The 16,793-nt window shown below is 35.3% G+C and overlaps 3 protein-coding genes across 6 annotated transcripts in view; 2 read left to right on the top strand and 1 right to left on the bottom strand.

Moving 5' to 3' along the window:
* Positions 1-4,334, top strand: part of vav1 (vav guanine nucleotide exchange factor 1) — a 28,144-nt gene extending 23,810 nt beyond the window's left edge. For 2 of the 4 annotated variants that reach the window (XM_015400854.1, XM_015400853.1), the window contains exons 25-29: positions 540-650; positions 2,801-2,888; positions 3,028-3,157; positions 3,865-4,016; positions 4,097-4,334. In XM_015400854.1, the coding sequence (XP_015256340.1) occupies positions 540-650; positions 2,801-2,888; positions 3,028-3,157; positions 3,865-4,016; positions 4,097-4,150 (535 nt within the window). In that variant the 3' untranslated portion in view covers positions 4,151-4,334. Of the gene's footprint in view, positions 1-539; positions 651-2,800; positions 2,889-3,027; positions 3,194-3,864; positions 4,017-4,096 lie in introns of those variants that run through there. The other 2 variants (XM_015400852.1, XM_015400855.1) reach the window with 2 other exon arrangements.
* A 1,996-nt stretch (positions 4,335-6,330) lies between these two features.
* Positions 6,331-10,115, bottom strand: ubl5 (ubiquitin like 5). Its single transcript, XM_015400850.1, has 5 exons — positions 10,000-10,115; positions 9,657-9,721; positions 7,632-7,715; positions 7,503-7,540; positions 6,331-6,575 (listed from the first exon to the last, which is right to left on the bottom strand). The coding sequence occupies exons 2-5, from the start codon at positions 9,710-9,712 to the stop codon at positions 6,532-6,534; spliced, it is 222 nt and encodes a 73-aa protein (XP_015256336.1). The 5' UTR covers positions 9,713-9,721; positions 10,000-10,115; the 3' UTR covers positions 6,331-6,531.
* Positions 10,116-10,204: 89 nt separating this feature from the next.
* The window catches only part of pin1 (peptidylprolyl cis/trans isomerase, NIMA-interacting 1), a 17,452-nt gene continuing 10,863 nt past the window's right edge, over positions 10,205-16,793 (top strand). Inside the window, exons 1-4 of the mRNA XM_015400857.1 lie at positions 10,205-10,365; positions 11,223-11,305; positions 14,555-14,663; positions 16,706-16,789. Of these exons, the coding sequence (XP_015256343.1) occupies positions 10,308-10,365; positions 11,223-11,305; positions 14,555-14,663; positions 16,706-16,789 (334 nt within the window). The 5' untranslated portion in view covers positions 10,205-10,307. The remainder of the gene's footprint in view (positions 10,366-11,222; positions 11,306-14,554; positions 14,664-16,705; positions 16,790-16,793) is intronic.

Here is a 16,793-nt window from a genome sequence, read left to right as displayed (position 1 = left end):
AAAATAAAACCATATAGAAAATTTAATGAAGAAAAAATTATTTAAGGTAAAGTTAAATGGAAAAGAAATTATCTCAAGAGGATTAATGAAAAAAAACTGAATGTTAGAAGTGAACAGGAAGATTAGTGTAGGGTTTAAGACTTAAAAAAAGGCTTAAAAATAAACATTGTGAGCTGTTTTCTTCACTGTGCTTGTTTAATCCAGATTAGATCATTGTAATTTCCTACAAATTGGGCTGCTTAAGAAACACACTACAACCTTCAAAGAAGGGACAAAACTTGAGAAAAGGATAGTGAGATTAATTTATCACTCAAATTCCTCCTCAGTTTTTTTTATAGCTTTTTGAACTGATTTTAAGATTGTATCTATTATCTTATACCAAAGACTCAGACAATGAGAATATGTCTGCATGTTTTCTGTTTTACTATCTTTTCATTTATAGCAGTTATCTTTTACCTGTTGCTGTTATCGCTCTTTATGTTAGTTGTGTTTTTTCTTTCTTAAATTCCTTTTTTTTATACATTTTATCTTGCTTACAGGTTTGCAGGAAACATGGACCGCACTGCGGCCAAAAACCTGTTGATATCGCGATCTGATGGAACTTTCCTTGTGAGGCAAAAGGATGGTGGAGAGTTTGCAATCAGCATCAAGTAAGACACCTTTAGAATCTTATCTGCAGACAAACATTTCTGTTATCTTGCTGTACAAGCATGGCTCACAGGTTGTTCTTAGTTGTGATTTAAATTTAGGCAAATTAAAAGCTTTCAAAAGTAATTTGTAATTAACAACTTGTTGTTTTCATGGAATGAAATAGAGCAATGAAACCTGAAACCTTTTTATGGCATGAATTTTTCATTTTATTTTTTACCGTATTTTATTAGTGGAGTTATGGGATCGATAATCCAAATCTGAGAGATTCTCCTTATGCAAGAGAAAAGACAGTGATGAAAGAAAGTGACAAGTAGTTCTTTTGAAATGAGACCAAAGTTAAGGTTTTCACATGCAACACACAAAGGAGGAGGGAAACTAAAACTTTCCACTTGAATGCCATCTATGCAGGAACATTCAGCATTGGCAGCATGTTTCTTTAGGAGACACAGAGAATGTGATGAAAGGATGGATGGAGCTAAATGCAGGATAGTCCTGAAAAAAAACCTGTTAGAATCGGTATAAGATTAAAGACATGCTCAGAGGTTTACCTTCCAACAGAACAACAATGCTAAACATACAACAAAAGCAACAGTGAACATTTTAGATGCAAGCACAAAGCATATTTATTATATGTTGATATGAGCAAGTAAAAAAAAAAAATGATTCCAAGTCCAGACTTAAACTAAACGTATTTGAGAATTTCTGACTAGACTTATAGAAAACCTATTTTAATGTACATCATCAACACAATCATCCAGTCTTATGACTATTTTGAATAACATTCTTCAAAATGTATACTAAAGTAGTCTTAAATATATCCTGAATTTCCATAGAAAGTTTTAATATATATACTTAGTTGCCTTTTTGAATTTGGATACCCATTTCTTCATTAATCTTTTTTAACTATATGTTTGATAAAAAATAAAATAAAATTGTACTTTTAATTTGCTATCATCTCAGTCATTGTGAAAAAGGGTTTAATTACATGTTTAGATTAATAACTGGAATTGAATTAATTGGTTAAATACAACTTGCCATCAGAAATTATTAAAAAGATGTGACAAGAAGGCAGATTTCATCAATATTGGATTCATGTAACACGTTAAAACAAAAATAAAAACATGTACTATACTTATACCACAAGGAAATTAAAACATATTTAACTTCCTTATGGTATAACCTTATTTTCACCTTCTATGTTGTCTAGAATCCAAAAGTTTATTTTCGTGTAAATGTTTTAAATTCCACTTTTTAAAAAGTACTAGATAGCTTAAATGAAATAACAGAAATTACAGCCTCTGCACATGCAGATCTATGAGGTACTGATTAAACCAGGCTAAATACGAATACACTTCACACATTTCAGATTTTTATTTGCGCCAAAAAATAGAAAACCTGTAGTTTTCATCACTTTTATGGCATCTAGAATCAGACATGTTATGCTTAGTTCCATACATTTTTTTTTTTTACAAAACTATTGATGGATGTAACATGCAAAATGTGAGAAAGCTGCAGGGTAAGAACATGTTTTCATGGCTTTTGTCAGGTAGAGTAAGGTTTATGCTACGCCATATTCTTACTTAAAAAAGAATATATATTCTTCTTAATTGTACATGTAGGTTGTCTTCAAAAGGCAAATGTAGCTTTGGTTTCCTTTTAATATACACTTGGTTAATATTTTCCCTCTTTTATTTCCTGTTATGTTGAATCTCTCCATATAAGTGATGCCACAACATGTTTGACCAACAGTTAACGTTAGTTTACTCTCTGTTGTAAAAAACAAATAAGCCGCCTGTGTGAACTGTTTGATGTCACTTCTCAGCTGCGAGGAAATAAATCTGCACATGCAACAGCTGTCTGCTCCATTTGACTGGAAATCATTGCCATACAAAGGCGACTCGTTTGCAGAAGTAGATTCAGAATGAATGGAAACAATAAACTTTCCATTTGCTGTTGATTATCCAAATGTTAAACATTAAACCAAAGAGCGTTGTTTTGTTTTGTTGTAGATTTTAATTTCCATATGTGACTTAATCCTTTTCTGCTTTTTCATGTGTGAACATGAGAAGCTTCTGTGAAATGATTAATGATTCTGATTAATGTTCTCCTCTTTCTCATTAAAACTAACGATCCATCTGGTGTTCTCCAGGTTTAACATGGACATCAGACACATCAAAATCACCTCCTGTGAGGGCCTGTACCGCATCAATGACAAGAAGGCATTTAGAGGTTTAATTGTGAGTTTTAAGCAGGAGAGCCGTTCCTATGCTTGGGATTTCCAACATGCATGATGTTGAAAATACCAAAATGCATGATGTCTCTTTTTATTAACTATTTTATACACTATTCAGCTTTTCTTTTTACCATCTTTATTAGGAAATGGTTGAGTTCTACCAGAAGAATTCTCTGAAAGAATACTTCAAGGACGTGGACACAACGCTGCGCATCCCTTATAAGCAGCCGGAGCAAAGCAATTCATCTAACAACACAGCAAACACAGTCGCAGGTACAGAAGCCTTCCTGTGATCGCAATAAAGTGCAGGCAGGTATTTTCAGGAACTATTCATGTTTACAGTTTTATGCTAATTCGACGAAGAGAGCAAAGACCACAGCTGTCAAATTCTGTCAAAATTAGATGTTTTCAGTCCATTTCCAGTTAATTACATTTAAATAGACTTTGCTTTACAATCTTACAATGAGTTGGTTTTTTAAGTATTAAACTTAAAAAGTGCTAAACTTAAAAAATAATGTTATGGTTGCTAATCTAAATTGGTATGTTTTGGATTAGAGATTATCCAAAGGTGGACTGATTCCAGTTATAAGAAAAAAACTCAGAAAGCTATACCTGTGTTTCTCATCTTTGGAATATATTTGCTTAATGAATAAAAGTGAATGCAACATTGCATTACAGTTTTGCAGCCTTAATAGGTATGGATGCAATTTATTGTTTGTTCAAATCCTTGTAATAAACTAGCCATATAAAGTTTTCCTTTTGGTTGTTATACACACCTCTATGTACAGATAATCCATACTTGAGTTTCACATTTACAATATTATTTGTTTAAATAAATCAACATATTAGAGTTTAGTAGAATGAAAGAACAATATTTCTTAGTCCCAAAGTTCAACATTTTAGGTGTTTTAAACTTTTTTATTTTTCATTTTAATGTATTTTAAAGCATCCTGACACTAAATGGTGAGCTCTGTCTCCAGGAGGCAGCATAAGGAGCTTTGGCTTAGCGAGGGCCAGATATGACTTCTCAGCCAGGGACCGCTCTGAGCTGTCCCTGCGAGAGGGGGACACCATAAAGATCCTCTCCAAGAAGGGCCACAGCGGCTGGTGGAAGGGAGAAGTCTATGGCCGGGTGAGATTAACAGGATATCCACACATGACAGAAAAAGTCCTAAGACATTTAGTTTTACCTGTGTTTTCCTCTTCTTGCAGGTGGGGTTATTTCCATCCAACTATGTGGAGGAGGATTACTCTGATTACTGCTGACTTCCACCTATATGAGATGTGTCAACCCGATCTGAATGTGAAAGGATCTTTGTGAGCGACTGCATTAAGGCCTCTGCATGAGTGTGATGTTGTGTGAGTGAAAGGAAATGTAGTTCTGCTGCTGGGTGTCAAGTGATGTGAATAAAAACTTTGTTCAGCTGGCCTGACCTGTCTTATTCATTACGTTTAAATTTTGTACAACCCTACCTTGACAATCAATGTATACAGGTTTTAACAAATGTTATTTAGCATCACTAGAGTATTAAGGGATATATATTATGTAATAGTAGCTTTAGGTATTTGGTTGTAGGTCGGTTATGGGTGGAATACAAGTTTTAAAGTTCATAGCACTTTGCAAAATGTTTCACTCTCCTTGATGCTTTACACATTGCTATTACATCTAAAAGCTGTCATGTAGTTACAGACCAACCCTAAGTATAAACCATTAGGTACATTTCCATTTTTTATATAATTGAAAATTGGCAAAAAAGAAAAAAAAAACTGGTTCTCTTCACCTCACTTCATGAGGTTGAGGTTTACACCCACTGATCTCTATTCGCTGGATTGCTGATTGTCTGCAATGCTGCTACTCCCCACTCCCACGGAAACACGCAGTAAAAATGCCTACATCTGTAGCATTTGGCTGCAAAAACGCACAGTTTGTCGGCTGTGGGAAGACGTACCACAGGTAGTTTCACAGTCAGTGGTTGTACTAACCAATAAAATCAACATACACGCCAATATATCCTATAGTATAGTATATAAGGTAACATTAGTCTGGCTATCTTGGACTGACTCGAAGATAATGACTAAATTAGATATTGACATTGTGTCTAACGTAAGAAAATAGAAAGTAGTTCACTGTGAAATGTCAATTAAGTAATTCTTTTTGTAGTGTTTGTTGTACTTCTCAAAAAAGTCATGTGCTGAAATATATTGCATTTTATATTGACAGGGGAAAAAAAGCTACTCAAACATTTCACCCCTATATATGTGTGTGTGTGTATATATATATATATATACACATATATATATATATATATATATATATATATATATATATACACACACACATCATGCATTATCAGACATGTAAGAAGTAAATAAATGTATATTACATGTACATCATCAATTTAGGACAAGTGTATGGATGTTTCTCATGAAAAACTGAAAGCAGGAAAGAATGTGAGAAAATGTGAGAAAAATGACAAAGGAAAAAATAAATCTCTGGGCTGGATGGAAGGATGAACACAAAGGAAAAACCAAGAAAACAAAGAACCTGGATGAAATAAAAGAAATACAGTTGTAAAGTGCTGTTTAGCAAATTGATGGTAATAGCAGCTTTATTTCATAACAGTAATAACCTGTAGCACACCTTTGACATCCATCTTTAATGGAGATCAAGCCTCATACTTTCAAAATGTTTTTGTTGAAACTACAACCTATAATAGACTTGAATTTTTCGATTATTCTGCTGCTCTATGATGGCATGATGCAACACCAACTGTGTAATTTGGTTTATGTTATCTGCTTACCACAATATTAGATCCTGAAGTTGTGTTGAGTCAGCAGTGTCGTAGAGCAATACTTCACAGCAATATTTTGCATTTTGACAAATGTAAATAAAGTCAACTTTAGATTCTGCAGTAAGAAAAATCTGTACTTGATTAACTTACATTAGAAGAACTTACATGCAGATCTTAAATCACAGTAATATATATATCAGTCTGTGAAATCTTGGATGACGTAAGCCTGGACATGGTTTGGAATCAGACGCAGTTTCATCTCTGAACAGTTTTAAAACCTTATCTAGAGTTAAGCTAAAATAAACTGTGAGGCCGACCTTTATATTTAAATTAGTATTTTCCATTGAACATTTAAATCAAACAACTAAAACATCTAAAAATATATATTTGTTTGAGTTAAAAACAAAGATAACTAAATATAAACCAACATTAGAGCAGTTATTTAGAAAGTGAATGTCCTTCTCCTTTATACTGTTGATTAATACAAAGTAATACAGAAGAACCCTGTTGATTAAGACCTCTATTTGTTTAACTTTGCATTTTTGAACACTTAGAAAAAGTTAAAGCCATATTTTCCTTTACCATTAATTTTCATCATTGAAATGAAATGTTAATTTAAATAAAAGAAACACTGGATTAGGAAGAGTGACACAAACATTTCAATTCAAGCATTTTTTGTTGAGTATAAACCACATTTATTTACAAAATATCAAAACAAATGAAACGTGATGGGAACAACATATCTTTCACTGAAGGGATTACACTCAGACATATAGGACATTGTGTTTTCCCGTTGTAGATGGCGCCCCCTTTCAGCTGCATTGTGTACAAGCATGTGGTCCTCATCCTTCACATCTACTGGTAATACAACTCCAGGTTCATTCCATCGTGGATTTCATCTGAAGAAGCAGCAGTTAAGAAAAACAGTCCCATTGTAACTGCACAAGTATAAAATACCTATCGATATATATAGGGCCCATCTCAAACATTTTTGATTTTTGGCTTTTAATGGTTCATAGAAAAAAAAAATATTCAGAAAAACATAGACTAATTAACACAAAATGCTGTTTTCAAATGCTGACTGTATTTAATAAGGGAAGAGGGCAATTTAAACCAACTAGGGCTAATGTAAAAAATATATTGCTCTTTGAACCCACCCAATCTAGATTTTAATTAAAAGCATTCATTTATAAAATAAACTCCAAAACCTTCATTTCAATATTTAACCAGCACCTTTCCAATAGCGAATTATCTACAGTTAATTAAAGTCTGTTTCACATTACCAGATTATTGTGCTGATTTTCCCTTAATCATTCCCTTCTAAGAAGCCTCAATTGTTGGGAAGCCTCTAATGATAATCTTACGAGATAATCCTGCCATGCGTGAGGTGTTAAGAGTGTTCAGGTCTGGTAAGGTGGAGAGACATTAAGACCATTTCTGTTTTATCCACCTTCTAGCACAGGACCTTCCTTAACCCTGGTCCTCAGGTCCCACTGTCTTTAATATTTAAGAGGTTTCAAATGATCGCATTACCTCCTTAGCAGCCATCAATACTGCAAAAAGCCTGTTGATCACCTTTTCATTCAGTTCAGGTGAGCGGAGGCAGGGAAACACTTATAACATGAAGAGCAGTGGGCCCTGATGATAATTTTTTTTTTTTTTTTTTTAAATGGTAGGATAGAAATGGCTAGGATATCTGGCCAGAACAATCCAACATATTCGGATTCAATTTTGATCAACATGGTCCCCACAGTTGTTTGAATCTGTTAATAAGGTAAAATGGTTGTCTAATCAGCTACTAACAGCCAAAAACAGTTAAAGGATACAGTCTCCAAGAGTCACATGGTCCTTGAATATGGTATACCTTTAAAAAGAAAAATAAATTATTTTTTTTTTTTTTTCTTGCAGCAAACATGAGACGAAGTAAGATGAAGTGTTTCGAGTGGGTAGCTTACCATTTTTTCAAAACAATCTTGTCATACCGTGTTCCTGTCTGAGCCGCAATTAGCTTCTTCAGATCTCCGATGGTGTCCTCTGAGCTGAGTATGGGAATTAAGGAGCAGCACAGAAGCACTTCTACACAAGATGCTTCTATGAGCCAACAAAACCCTGATATACAGATCCAAGTTTGATTAGGTTAAATTATTCATTCTAAAAAAAAAATATATATATATATCAATGCTAGGAACTGATTATGATCTAAAAAATGAAGTCTTATTGGTTCAATGATTGAAAGCTATGATGAAGTGTTTAATGTCTCAGGCATATTTTTGGTGCTACAAATTTCAATTCAACTTTAACAAGTTAGACTGGTGAAAACAACATTATGTAAAATTAATCTATTATGAATCTTCTTTTAACATCCAATATAGGGCTTCAAGATAAATTAAAATTAGTGATAGTATCAATAGGTGTTAAAAATTAAATTCCAAACCTTTTCTCAAATCGAGTATTCCAGTGTTCCCGTCACCCTCTCTAATGCTCAAACTTTTGGGCACCTTATGAGAAATTTAACAAAGATAAATACATCATCAAGCCTGGTGCAACTTTAAAACGTGTTTTGGGTTCATTCAAATAGCACTGAAGTAATAATACAATTACATTAACCTACACCTCTGACAAAAGGTTCCTAAATGAAGATTCATTTACAGTATTTAGACCAAGTGAAACTAAAACATTTTCACTTAAGGAGTTCTTAATAGAACATAATAATGGATGAAATGTTTTTTTTTATCTTAAATGTAATATGTTTATATAATTTATACAGTTTTATAATTTCTGCTTTTAGTGAGTTGCTCTGTCAGCTAAAGCCATGTTTTGGATCTCTTTACTCCATTTAATGATCAATAGATTAATGAATTATTTGACGTTTATTTAAATCAATTAATCACAATTAATCCAATTAATTGTTTCAATCCTAGTTGTATTCACATGTATTTGCATTTAGTTTAGTGTTTTCTTGAAAAAGAATGATCTCCAAGTAGTTTAGAGCTCTATATGTCAAACTTGACTTGAATAACATTAGGCTTAATTATCGTTATTCTTAACTTGGCTTAAGTATCGTTATTCTTAACTTGTTTTAAACCAAAATTGAAGAGACAAACCTCCAGTCTAAGTTTAAATGGGTCTTCTTTATGATATACAAACAATTTTGCATCAGAAGCAACTGAATGTCAGGTGACTAAAGAACAAACAGTAGATATTGTTGCTAGAAGTAATTTATACTGTTATAACAAGCATACATCACTGTCATTATATATTTTTTCCGTAAAAGTTTAAAAACAATCCACTGGACTTTCCCAGGTTTGAAGACGTTTCGCTTCCCCTCCAGGAAGCTTTCTCAATTCAAAATGTCTGGATTCACATGAGTTTGAGGCTTTATATAGAAAAGGCCTTGTATTGCTTGGAAACATGCCAATTGAAACTGATGAGCGGGTCGTTTGCTCATTATATATTATGCATTCACTGTCTCTATTATTTTTTAGTACAAGTACTACCAAATCAGTGCTTCTGTTTGTTTTTTCTTCTTTCCCTTGTTGATGTTTTAAAAGTGAGAAGTCCCTATCAAATATCACCACTTATTCAAGAAGACATGCTACTATAATGTTAGTGATTTTATGCTGGGTAACCATACACAGAAAACATGTCACTTACTACCAATACGAGGCTAATATTGGCCAGAAGGTATGCATGAATTAAATTCATAGAATTAAATTGGTGTGATGATGCATCTCTCAATATTAACTGCAATCAGTTACCTGGTCAAATGTATTGAAATGGTAATCTATTGTTCATAGGCCCTCCAAAAATACACAAACTAACAATGGGGGCTGGAAAATATAAACAATAATGTCGCGCAGAGTGAGAAAAACAGATGGACATCCTATAACATCATAAACAAATAATTTCTGACTGAGGCAGACAAAAAATATAACTTGCATTTTAATTCACGCTTACAATGCGCTGCCATAGAAGGATACTTGCATTTAACTCGGACTTTCTTGCCAAGTCGATCGTTGCAAACCACCTCGATCATTTTTCGCCTCTGTCAAATGAAGAATTGGTGACTTAGTTAGGCCAACGTTTAACACAAAGTAATTTCATTACACACTTGAGGCTAAATAAAACATAGATTTTTCCGGAAAATCTCTAAATAAAACACAGAAACTGTGTAAGTTAGCTCACAGGCTAACAACAGCGACACTAAATCTATTAACGAACAGCATTCCATAATAACAAAATAAACACCCAATGTATGATATACTAACCAAAATCACTTAAGCACATGTTTATTAATTTGAGAGTTAAGTAATTCAAACATACCTTGAAAGTTGCAAAAGAATGAAAAATATTCCTCCGTAGCTGGTATTTTCTGGAACGCTCCCGTCAGGCTTTTGCCGTAAAGCAGATTTAATGACGTTTTCACCTCTGGACCAATGAAATCAAGTAACATTTTTATTGACAGAGATAACTAACCAATGAAAAGAAAGGAAGCCAAACCTAGGGCGGGACATGTACTGAAAACAACGTGTGTCGAAAACAAGTTGCCAACTGTCGTTTTCTGCGCTGAAACTCCTGCCTTGCGTCTCTGCAACATTGAATTCAAATTTGAAAACGTAGCTAAAACAAACATGGCAGACGAAGAGAATTTACCGTCCGGATGGGAGAAAAGAATGAGCCGTAGTTCAGGTAATAAACCATAATCTGAAGTTAAACTACATAGCCAAAAGCCTTAGAGCTTGTATGCAAGTAGGCTTGGGTAGTTAGCTAGCTGCATGTGCATCGTGGTGCATTCATTAATCAAATTAGAAAAAACCCTTTATTCCACAATGATTAGCTAAAAAGCATAGTGGAAATGTCAACCACCAGTTAAGTTTTTAATATAGATAGAACTGAACTCTTGGGATGTTTTGTGTTTTAGAAGCTAATTCATTCAGGTCTAGTGCTGCAGGGCCACGCATGACGTCATTCCGTTCAGGGGCTCACGTTTAAGCGCCAGAGACCCAAATTAAATAATCAAACATAAGAAAAATAAGAAAGGGATACCTGGTAGGAAAGTTTCACGATGCCTTGTCCTTACTTTTGTGTGGTATTTTTTTATTTTCGATTGTCCCGAGATCAAACCAAAGTATATAGATGACCACTTCTTGCTATGAATAAATCATAGAAACACATCATAGATGGTTTTCTTTCTGTGTCAGATCGAAATTCTAAACATATCAAAGGTGCAATGTAACCAGAATTCTGTTATTGGTAGGTGACTGAAATCGGATTACTTAGAGAAAGACAGTCATTGCAGGTGTGAAAGGTCAAGCTAAAATGCAGGTTTTAATCTGCCAGTAAGGACAGATGTTTATGAAATGGGCTCTTCTTTTTTCTGACTAAATTAGTTGACAATTATTTTAATAATTTACTAATCCGATTTTATTTTTGGCACTAAATTTGACAAATTAAAAAAAATGTTGGATATTGGTTGATCTCCAGTTTAAGTTACCGATAAAAATGACTGAAAAACTATATCTTTATGACTGTGTTTACTCTTCCAGGCAAAGTGTATTACTTTAATCACATCACCAATGCCAGCCAGTGGGAACGCCCAGTGGGAGACGGCCGTGGAGAACCAGAAAAGGTTGAGCTGAAATCATTTTAATTCTCACTATATGAATTTTAATTAAAAATTTAAGTAAAAAAAACATCAAATATATATCTAATTTGGTGACAACCCAATAGGACTGATGATAAATATATTACAACCTTAATGATTCTACTGTTTTAGGCAAGTGCTCATTTGTGATTTTACTCATTGCTCTTGTTGTTCTGTGCCTCTTATTGAGTGGCCTCCAATTGTCTCACTGTGCTCAGCCTTGCTGTTTTTAAAATGCTCTACAAAGAAGGGATTTGGTATGAAGCAGGCATGTGTTACGAATGCATGGATGAAAGTATTGCGGCCCTAGGCTGGATTTCCGGCTCGTGGCGATTGCCCATGGGTAAAAAAAAATTCACTCATATATAAATTGACGGTACATACATTTTAAAAAGACAATCGAAAACCCCCTTGCGTTTGTCAGCCAATGGTACCAGAGGAGCTCTCTGAAACTAACAGTATTAGCCAATCAGAAGAAGAAGGGGGTGGGTCTTAGAAAGACGTGTACCTCCTCCTCTCGTTTCTTCCTCAAGTCACTAGATAGATTGTTACAGTGCTGAAGTTCTACATGGAAAGTCACCTTGCGGCGTTTATGCCTCCATTCAATGGAGATACGTGTTAAAAGTCAAAAAATAAATAAATGAAACTTTGTGTTTGGAGAGAAGAATGATAGAGAGAATGGAATTGCATGGAGTGGGCACAATGCAGTTCATGAACTGCGGCAGGTTGTGCTCCAGGAAGCTTATTTACGCATCCAGCGGCAAAAAGGTGCTACGCGAACTGAATTAGACCCTGGTCATCAAGCTGCTGTTCCACGCACACTCCACGTTTCCCGGGAGCTATGGCAACAGCTGATGTACCAGCGTCAATAACTGACCGTGTATGCGAGTTAAAAATAAGGTTTTGTGCTTTCCTCGCCGAACACGACCTCTCTTTCAGACTAGATATAAATGCACTTTTGCCATCTTCTGGCCGTTTTTGGTAAGGGATTTTTTAAAGTCAAATTTAGTCTCTGATCCCATGCCCCCACACTCTCCTGGCATGGCTTGAAAATAAACGCACATATATGAGTTTCTTGGCTGTGTTGGAAAAAGTTCAGGTTCAGGAATTTTTTTTTCTTTAATCCCTGGGAATGTATGTGCATCCTTACAGAAAATAATCACTAGAGGCCTGTCAGCTGAGAGATGTAATGTTGCATGTTCTGAAGTAGTGACACTATGACAGAACAGAAAAGACGCCCAGCTATCCCTAAACTCCGCTACTTGAGTGGATTAAGAAAGTAGGAAAGAACTAAAACTTTCCTCAGTCCATATTCTGCAGATTGTACCTTCTAGTATGTGCTCCTAGCTCCTCTTCCTTCACCTTTTGTTGCTTTAACAGTTAAAAATGCTATCATTAAGATGTGTCAAATCAGGTTAGCCTTATGGTTGTCATTACCAGATTGAAACGCACATGGAAGATGTTGGTCAAATTGAGACTAAAGCTCTCTAAAAAAAGAACTGCAAAAAATGTTTATTTTTGTTGCTAAACTATGTTTATTGAGGCTCTGCCTATACATCGTGTCATGTAGATAATCGTGGCAATCCGTAAAGCTCCTAAGCAGCGATGAAAATCTATGGAGGTCCCTGCTGAATGAACGACTGAGAGGAAACAGCCTGCTTCCTTGTCCTGTTTCCTTCTTACTGCCAACACCATTCGAACAACAGGCTTAAGAGTCCATACCAATTTGATAAATTTAGATAGACTCCCTTATGTCTTTATTCCTTCAACCTGATAAATTATGTACATACAGTACATTAAATACAAAATATACAAAATAATAATTTGAATTCAATATAAAAAACAGCTCATAAGTATCAACATAATTTAAAGGGAATGTAGCCGTGCTTTATTCTCTTATTTGGGCACAATATGATCTATGAAAATCTAAACATTACATTGACTGAAGTTTTTTTTCCCTGTGTAATTTGACTATAAACAAGCATTGGCTATATCTGCTTATACTTTTTTTATTTAATGAAAAAGCTAATCCTACTGAATCTCCCATCGTTTCTGTTTTATCCACCTTCTCCTATTTTAGAACATTATGAAACTAAATGAATTTGTCGGCTTGATACTAAAACAGATTTTATTTTATTTTTTTTAATGACATGTCACACTGATGTGACGTTTTGTCTTGAGATTTTCTTTCCCAATTGTAGAGTAATGAGAAGTTTTAATGTTGTCAACCAGCAGCATGTAGTGATAGCAGGGAGTTCTCCCTCTCTGTTGTTCTGGGGTCCCTTTTTAAATTTGTTTTACAGAATGCTGAAAACTAGAATAGAAAATCCCTTTGTTGTCCCACATTGGGGAAATTTTGGTGTTAGAGCAACAACTAGGGCTACAACTAATGATTATTTCGATAATAGATTAATCTGTCAATCATTTTTTTGATTAATCGATTAATAACCGGACAGCCAAATGTTCCTTAAAGAAGATTTTATACAGATTTTCATCCAGTCTCCTGGATGCACCAGTCCTCTACAGCCTCCATGCAATATCACTCTGAGCTGCAGTTCTATGAACTCACTCTGGTGAAACTCCAATATTTCAACTTGAGGAGTTCTGGATAGAGAATATTGACAGGATAAAAATAGAAGCATAGGATAAAGTGGGTCGCTCTGTCAGCTAAAGCTGTTTTAGAGTCTCTATACTCCAGTTAACGATTAATCGCTTGCTGGATTAGTTGACAATTATTTCAATAATCGATTAATCACGATTAATCTGATTAATTGTTTCAAGCCAGTTTTCAAACACAATATTGTACGTTTTCAGTCTCTAATGTAAAAGGATGAAGGATACCAAACCAACAGAGCTGTGTTGTTTTTCAGTACTGGGACACACTTGCATACACTATTGGTAGTGCATCATTTGTCACTTCTACCAAATAGAACCCACTTAGAAGTGTTTTAATTAAAAAAAAATTGTTTGGTATGTTATGACCAACTTATTTGTTCATAACAGGATAAAAACACTCAGACGGAAGCCTGTATTGTATAATTCTACTCTGACTAGTCCTTAAAAGAAAGATTAATATTAGTAAATACAATTTCAACAGTTATATGTTTAGACCTCTGGTAGAAAATTGTGCTACTGTGCCTTTTATGCTCTCTTATCAATAACCATTCTAAAGTTTTTATTCTAGATTTATTTTTGGTCTATTCATGCGTTATGTCTTTTTTTTTCCCCATGCAGGTACGCTGCTCTCATCTGTTGGTGAAACATAATCAGTCACGTCGTCCGTCTTCCTGGCGAGAGCAAAATATCACACGTACCAAAGATGAAGCCTTGGACCTCATTCAGAGTAAGTAGGAATAATTAAACATGTAAAACATAATTTTTTTACATAAGAGATTAAAACAAAAAAAAGTAAACTATGGAATTCTGTTAATTATAACCTAGATTAGTGGTTTTTAATCATGTCCCACAGCGGCCATCAAGGGCTTCAGACATTTGTTATCTGATGCGGAGTGTTGGCAAAATGGTTAGAGCAGTGAGCTTCTGCTCTGAGAAGGTTTCAAGTACCAGCTTTGATCCCCTCAGCCTCCATTCTGGCTTCCTGAGCAAGAACCTTAACTACCGCAATGGAAGCCCACTGCTCTCCAAGGGGATGGGTTAAAATGCAGAGAGTGACTTTCCCCATCGTGGGACAATAGCGGGATTTCCATTTGCACAATCACACTTTTATTCAAATTCGTATATGAAAGCGGGGAAAGCTTTAAATATGTGGGACAGAGCATCCCGAGAAACAGGATCGAAGATCACTGGCCTATAAAATCATGATGACTTGACACTAATCCAGCAGAAACCAATGGTACTCTGCATAAGTAGTCTGTCAAAAGAAGCTAATTTATAAGGAAGCGGGAAGTCCATGGAGTGCTTTTTCTAAATCCATTAATAGAGAGTCGAGTGGAAGGAAAAAGGCTGCAAGATAAGGTGTACAAGTGACCGAAGTAGCCACATCTTTGAGGAGACAGTGAAGCAAAGAATTAAAAGGTGATTTACAAGAAAATTTAAAAGACCTGGGCCTTTTAAACCCATTTGGACTCAGGAAAACTATACACAGACACAACCAGTTGTAGGCAAGAACTGTTGCATTGATTTTTATTAAGCAATTCAGGACAAAGAAACTGCATCAGAAGCTTCTTGGCTTTAAGGACAAAAAAGAACCAGATTTTTCCCCTGTAGTTTGACGTCCTATTTTCAGTTAAAGTAAAGTTTACAACTTATTTCGAAATAAGGCTCCCAGAGTCTAAAAGAACGAGTTGAGTAGCAAATAATCCAAATTGCTTGAAGTGCTGTGTAGGCCTTCATAGTGAACTCAGCCAGCTATCTGGGAATTTCAAATCCAAATATGCTTCCCTCTGTTCAGCTTTAACTTTAGGAAGTTGTTGATTTCATTGTCCCTCAGCTGCTCACACTAAAGCCTCTCTCCCACTGAAAATACCACGTTAACACGGGCTTAAAAAACATGGATAGACCTGCTAACACTTGGCTCACTTTTCCAGTTGCAAAAAAAGCTGGGTCTAACCCCTTGCTGGCAGCTGAGTGGCCTGTGTCCCCCCACAGCTGCATGTCTGGTGTCAGCGTCGCGCTGGTTTAGCATTACTGATGTCACCAGTGTGACAGAAATCAAAGAAGTAAACAATGGACAGCAACATGTAAGGAAGCCAGGGCATAATAAGTGTGCTTTATTGTTTTGCTCTTTTGTCTGTCCAAATCCCTCTTACTAGTGCTGCTCCATGTTTATCGAATGTCAACCGAGTTGTTTCGGTTTGTTAGATCTGACGTGGCTGACGCAGTGTGCAAACATCCATACGTTGTGTTCAGTGGTGTCACGTCATTTAGCGGGTCAAATGTTTTTACAGCATGCCAATCAGAGCTGAGGAGGTTTTAACGTGGGTCATTTAACCTGGGTAGACACCCGTCAGGAGCTGTTCCTACTGCAACTAAAAGCTGATTTATTTATTTAATTTTTTTGAGTTAAACGGGTTTTTCGGCCAGTGAGAAAGGGGTTTAACACAAAAATCATTACCTCATTACCATGGTAACACTGATGAGTGACGAGTGAAGTCATCTGTCTGTCTGGCACCTGTCTGACACAAAGGAGCCCTGACCAATCATCGTGTAGGAATACTCCATGGGACATGGACATGTTTGGAAGCAGAAAATAATTTCTTTTCTTATGAAAATTTTGAATATTATTAGAAAATTACATTGTGTGTTTTAGCCAGAATCATTAAATTTAGAAGCAAGAAATACACATTTTGGAATGAATAAAAACATTTGGAATCATTTTATTTATTTGGATGCTTTTACATGTGTTGTCCCCTGTTTTCCACTCAGAGTACATCGAACAGATCAAGTCTGGAGAGGAGAAATTTGAAAGCTTAGCCTCTCAGTTCAGTGACTGCAGCTCAGCGAAAAACGGTGG

This window comes from Cyprinodon variegatus, unplaced genomic scaffold (genome assembly GCF_000732505.1).
Source record: "Cyprinodon variegatus isolate N-32 unplaced genomic scaffold, C_variegatus-1.0 Scaffold1155, whole genome shotgun sequence".
Classification (NCBI taxonomy): Eukaryota; Metazoa; Chordata; class Actinopteri; order Cyprinodontiformes; family Cyprinodontidae; genus Cyprinodon; species Cyprinodon variegatus.
The sequence above is the reverse complement of the archived record's forward strand: the minus strand, read 5'-3'. Positions and strand labels throughout refer to the sequence as shown.

Coding starts and splice junctions, on each gene's coding strand:
- ubl5 (XM_015400850.1), bottom strand. CDS start 9,712: ATGATCGAGGTGGTTTGCAACGATCGACTTGGCAAGAAAGTCCGAGTT. Junction 7,716..9,656: donor AAAGTCCGAGTTAAATGCAA/GTATCCTTCTAT, acceptor TCCCATACTCAG/CTCAGAGGACACCATCGGAG. Junction 6,576..7,502: donor CCATGTGACTCTTGGAGACT/GTATCCTTTAAC, acceptor CTGCTTCTTCAG/ATGAAATCCACGATGGAATG.